General features: G+C 36.0%; 1 protein-coding gene across 1 annotated transcript; it reads left to right on the top strand.

Annotated features, from left to right (window-relative positions):
- The first annotated feature begins 719 nt into the window (after window positions 1-719).
- LOC104091446 (BRAP2 RING ZnF UBP domain-containing protein 1) lies at window positions 720-5,094 on the top strand. The gene is made up of 11 exons (XM_009596779.4): window positions 720-1,072; window positions 1,186-1,294; window positions 1,743-1,857; window positions 2,577-2,674; window positions 3,020-3,126; window positions 3,248-3,497; window positions 3,652-3,705; window positions 3,942-4,085; window positions 4,199-4,263; window positions 4,560-4,614; window positions 4,713-5,094. The coding sequence occupies exons 1-11, from the start codon at window positions 771-773 to the stop codon at window positions 4,863-4,865; spliced, it is 1,452 nt and encodes a 483-aa protein (XP_009595074.1). The 5' UTR covers window positions 720-770; the 3' UTR covers window positions 4,866-5,094.
- Window positions 5,095-5,914: the final 820 nt, after the last annotated feature.

Here is a 5,914-nt window from a genome sequence, read left to right as displayed (position 1 = left end):
GATTTTTTCCATGGGGTTTTTCTTGTAAGATTTTTAATGAGGCAGCTAGAATTGTGTATTACTAAATATGTGTACTCATTTTCCTTCACTAGGATTTTTCCCACTGAATTTTTCCTAATAAGGTTTTAACGAGGCACAATATCTTTTAATGAACATCCAAGGGGGAGTATTATAAATATATTATATTATGGATGTTTATTTAGTACTTCGTTGTAAATAAGCTTCCTGAAGAAACTTATCCATATGGGATTCCGCCTTAAATATGTTTATCTATTTAGTACTCTATTAGAAATAAGTCTCCTGAAGAAGCTTATCATTTTGGTACTCCGTTATGGATAAACATTACCCCGGTAGAAGATTATCTATATCCGGTACAGTAGAAGCTTACAAACAGCTTACACGGCAGCTTGCAGTGGCAACTTGCACAGCAGCTTGCAATAGCAGCTTACACAGCAGCTTCCTTTCTTCTATAAATAGAGGAGTTTTTAGTTAATTATGAAAATAAGTTTAAAGTTTGAATAATATATCAGTTTCTCTCTATACTTGTCTTTACTTTACGGTTTTTATTTTATAACAATATATTCTTTTTATCAATTAGATTTTTGAATAATTAATTAAAAATATTTATATTATTAACATATCAATATTACTAATATAATTTATATGTGTCAAATTAAACTCCATCTTTATTTCTTTTTTCAGTCGAGCACAATGGAAGAGTATTTAAGATCATTCCTAATTCCCAATTTAAACACCTACAGAAAAACACCATGTTCACCCTCCAAATCCACACCGTCGACTTTCCACAGCCTCTTCCGACCACCGTCGCCACCACTTCCTCGGCCATACACAGCCCAAACCCTAACAATAACCTCAGCAGCCTAAGCTTATCAGAACTTAGAGGGATCGCCCATCTTTTCCGCCACCTTCCCTCTTCCACCACTATTTCTAACCCAATTGCTCGCACCACCACCGTCTTTATTGTTGCTGTCCCAAATTACCTCTCCCCTGATGATTTCCTCCTCTTTTGTGGGACCCATATTGCTGACTTCTCTCATGTCCTCTTCCTCAAGTATGTTTGATAATTTCTTCTATTTAGAAATAATTTAATTTTAACTTCCAATGTTTAATAGCTATACAAATATCTATGGTTTGTGTAGATTTTTTATTATTGAATTGTTTCAGGAATGATGGAATAGAACATAGTTACAGTGTATTGATCAATCTTGTTAATCAATTGGCTGCTGATGGGTTTTACTGTAGCTTCAATGGCAAAAGGTTTAGGCCTACTGAGGTATCTACTGCTACTCTTGTTGTTATTATTAGTATTATCTTTAGTATTAGTATAAGTTTTGTCATTACTATAGTTTTTACCATTTATTGATACCACTACTGTCGTCAGAGGCGGATCTAGGATTTCTAGTACATGGATGCACTACTTAAAAAAAAAAAAAAGGGAGGAAAAATGTATTAAGTGGGAATTGATCCCTATTCCTCTTGGTGGTAAATAGCTCAACATTCAACTAAGTGCACCATCCAACTTGGAGCATGGGTGCCAACAATTAATATTATACCAATTTTAGGAAATATGTACATAAAATATCTAATTTTACGGAGAGACCATGGGTTCATGTGCCCCCATAATATCCCCATAAATCCGCCCGACTGCTGCTGCTACTGTCGACTACTATTATGTTTATCATTATGACTATATTTTTTTGGGTTTTTGTGCAATTTCTCAGGCTGAGGTTTGCCATGTTTACTTTATTCAATCAGTGGAATACGCAGAGTCAGCACATATTGCAAGTACACCTCCTGTTGGTTATACTGAATTGCCAACGTGTCCAGTGTGCCTTGGTGAGTAACTTGGTTTTTCTAAATTTCTGTATAATTGAAAATGTATACAACAACTATGTCTTAATACCAAACTAGTTAGATCAGTTGTATGAATCTTCAATATCCATTGTATTGCATTTGAGCTTGTTTCATTTAATTACCTCACAATTTGTCTTTTCGGACAAATTAAGGAGTCTTTAAAACTAGAGAGTAAATCTCATGCATATCCCTATATTGTCATGCAATCTCTAACCAAACTTTAAGGACTTCTATCAAACATGAGAACCTAATGTAAGTGTGCCAATAATGGACTAACCTTAGTTCCAACTAGTTGGTATTGCTATGGATATCCTTGTGTTCTGTTTATCGTTATGTCCACATGGATTCCAAGACATTGTAGGTCTTTTAAAACATCTCTTCCTCCATGAGATTTTAGGTTTAACACCTTAACTCATCATAGTGTCGCACCTATGGGCTGCAGGGCCGATACATTTGGATGTTATGTAGGACATGATGAAACTATCTCAAGCGGCCTTCTCTTAGTTTTTCTTCTATATGCGTTATTTGACCTTACGTAAATGTGATAATTTCTAATTTTATCTGATCTTATATGAGCTACATCTATTTTAACTTTGACATTCATATCTATGGTCTTTCTGATTATAAGTAGGAAACTTTTTTGTATCTTTTTTTCCATATGTTATATTGATAACTTATGCAATTCATGTTGAAAATTTCAGAAAGATTGGACCAAGATACAAGTGGAATACAGAGTACATTATGTGATCATTCATTTCAGTGCTCTTGTGTCTCAAAGTGGACCTATTTGGCATGCCAAGTAAGTATGTTCGTCTACTTGCTCCCATTACTTCCATTTACAATGATGAAATCCAAGTGGTTTGATCAAATATTAAGAAAAATTCTATATATGTTTTGTCTTTACCATAGTTGATTTTGTACTGCTTAGTTTCATCTATGCACTTCAGTTGATGAGCGAGTGATTATGTGCACCTTCTGTTATAATGTCTACAGATTATCCTTAACCAACAAAAAACTCTCTTACATGCTTGAATTTATACTTCTAATTCTTTCTTTTTTCTCCATTTGTGTTGGTAAAATAACTGTCTTGCATAATTTGTCTGTATCAGTGTTTTCACTCACAATGTTTTCATGTCTATTGTAGGTCTGCCGACTTTGTCAGCAGCAAGATGAGAGACCTACCTGTTCAGAGTGTGGAACGTTGAAGAATCTTTGCGTTTGTCTGATTTGTGGTTTTGTAGGGTGTGGAAGGTATTGAACACATTTCCTCCCCCCCTTTTAAACTCCCTACTTGTAAACTCCATAAGTTGCTATTGACTTGATGTAGTTTAATAGCTCTAACCTGTCGTTCTATTACCTGTTTTTGTCCCAGGTATGAGAAAAGGCATGCTATAAAACATTGGAGTGATGTAGCGCATCACTATTCACTTGAATTGGAAACCCAACAAATCTGGGACTATGTAGGCGACAAGTATGTCCACCGCTTGAATCAATCGAAAGGTGATGGAAAGTTGGTTACTGTGAATTCGTGTTGTACAGCAGCTGATGGAGAATGTACAACTTGTGGCTATGATGAGGATTCAAGTTTTAGTGGTGCTCTTTTCACCAGCAAAGTTGATTCGGTAATTGTTTCTCTTATATCATTCTCGGTTAGCAATGATTTTTCTTCAGAATCAATTGAAATTCAAAGTTCCTCCATGTCCTCTCTCTTTTGGTGTTACTTTGTTAATATCTGCTTATCTCGAAACCAATTAATTTTATTCTACCTAAATGTAGATTGTTGACGAGTACAACAATCTTCTTGCTAGTCAGCTGGAGGCTCAAAGACAAGTAAGCAAAATTTGAACCTACTTTTGTTTTGTTGATCAGCACTTGCATTATTTTAATCTAAGAAGAAGTGATACCTTGACCTGCCATAACATTTATTCAGTTGAGCAGTTTTCGAGATACATGCATTGTAACTGGAACTCAAGCTAGTTAGAGAGCCAAAAAGTCCTTTTCAGTTAATTAACAGTGTCCGGAGAAATAAGAAAGTTAATTAACAGTTTGACTTATGTTTCTCTCAGCATTATGAATCTCTACTAGCGGAGGCAAAAAGTGGAAAGGAGAGTTCAATATCCAGGGTGGTGGAGAAGGCAGTTTTCTCTAAGATGAATGACATGCAAGCTAAGATAGAAATGTATACAGAGGAGACGAAGTCCGTTGAAGAGGTATGGACTGATCAAGAAAAAGTTTATTTTTATAAATTTCTTGGATCTTTTTGTACCTTATTTCACCTTTAGATAAACTAAATAACTGATCGAATAGTTACTCTATGTATTAGAGGAATCAAGTGCTTCTGAAAAACCAACAGCTTTTGCAGACGAAGTGTAAAGAAACTGAAGAAAGGTACATTTATATGTTTGGCTTATGTTATCCTCTCAGTCATCAATAAAATTTGCTGGAGCACTGATTTAGTTTGATATTAGTCAATTTGGTGTACCAATGTGTTGGCCGAATTAATTTGTATGTGTCTTTTGCTTCACTTCCATGTCATCACACACGAAACGTGATGCATAGTGACTTGGCTAGAGAGATATGCCTGGTGTCTTAAACTTTTAATGCTTATTCTTGACGTGGCTTAGTTTAATCGTTGGAGCTTACTTTGCTCTGTGACTAAAGCGTATTTAACTTTCCATGTTTAGAGAAAAGTTATCACTCAAGTCGAAGGACGAGAAAATACTGGATCTCAAGGAACAGGTACTTCCGTTGTATTCCATTGGCGTCGCCTTCTTGTTCAACCTATTTTGGTTCTTAACCATTTATTATAGCTATGTATTTTTTCTTGAATTTTGTAGATACGCGACTTGAAAGTTTATGTTGAAGCTCAAAGAAAACTTTCAAACATGGGAATTTCAGATGGGAAAGGAGGGTCAGTTCTCTCTGTAGAATCCAACCAATCTTCCAGCAATTCTCGAAGGCGATCAAAGCTAGGTCGAAGAAGGAACTAGTAGCGATGGATCATCCTCCGCACCTTTATTAATATGTGTTTGAGCAATGTATATGGCAGAGTAATTCAGTTTTGGTGGGAAAAAAAACCTTGATACCTGTAAATTCATCAAGTTGGCCAGTCTAATGAATTCTTCCAGACAAGTTATGGAAATAGGAGTTCCCAAGAAGTGAATTATATGTCTACTTCATTGTAAGTATGCTTTGGAAATAGGCACTGATTTGTGTTTTTTTTTTTTTTTTTTTTTGGGGGGGGGGGGGGGGGGGAATAGCCTGATTTACAATTGCTAAATGAAAATTAGCCATATTTTCGGGAGTAATTGAAATTTAGCCGCTTTTTCATGTAAAAATAAAATCTGAACAAAAACACGCTTAAAAAACCGGAAAAATTTCAGCATAATATGCTGGAGTTCGGATTTTTTTACATATGAGATTCCAGCATAATGTGTTGGAGTTCCAACATATTATGCTGGAAGTTTATACGCATGAGTTCCATAATTCAGCATATTATGCCAGAACTTTTCGTGTTGCCACTAGGGTATTTTTGTTCAGATTTTGTCTCCGCATAAAATAGTGGCTATTTTGTAAATGCTGGCTATTTTTCAATTATCAGTCCGAAAATTGGCTATGATCCAAACAATTGGCCTGCCTTCGATTCGAAGCCAAACACTTATGAAAAGCTATGAACAAAACTAAGAACAAATGTATATTGCTTTGATATGCCTGTTACAGTGTCCCTAATGAATAATCAGCTTCCCCTTTATATAGTAGGAGAGTTATACCCTAAGTACAATTCTAAGAAAGGTAAAAATCTTTCTTTTCGCTAATCACTGATCTACCGATGATACGGGCCGGGATTCACGCCGTGATATTCGGTTGGACACGGATACACGGATATCACGGCTCTTTGTTAATCGTGTGTGGTCGTTTGTTAATGTTCTCCGAGGTCTTGGAACTCGAACCGGATTCGGGGGCGTGGTCTTGATGGCTCCGAGGGCATGTGTTTTGCTCGGGCCCTGATGTGAGAGGCTCATGGCTTCGATTTCGATTC

The sequence above is a fragment of the Nicotiana tomentosiformis genome, chromosome 11 (genome assembly GCF_000390325.3).
Source record: "Nicotiana tomentosiformis chromosome 11, ASM39032v3, whole genome shotgun sequence".
NCBI lineage: Eukaryota > Viridiplantae > Streptophyta > Magnoliopsida > Solanales > Solanaceae > Nicotiana > Nicotiana tomentosiformis.
This window is presented reverse-complemented; position numbering and strand designations above follow the sequence as displayed.

Excerpts from the sequence above, each read along its gene's own strand:
- LOC104091446 (XM_009596779.4), top strand. The coding sequence starts at position 771 with ATGTTCACCCTCCAAATCCACACCGTCGACTTTCCACAGCCTCTTCCG. Across the intron at positions 3,127-3,247 it reads GGTTTTGTAGGGTGTGGAAG|GTATGAGAAAAGGCATGCTA; the intron begins GTATTGAACACA and ends TTTTTGTCCCAG. Across the intron at positions 4,086-4,198 it reads AGACGAAGTCCGTTGAAGAG|AGGAATCAAGTGCTTCTGAA; the intron begins GTATGGACTGAT and ends TCTATGTATTAG.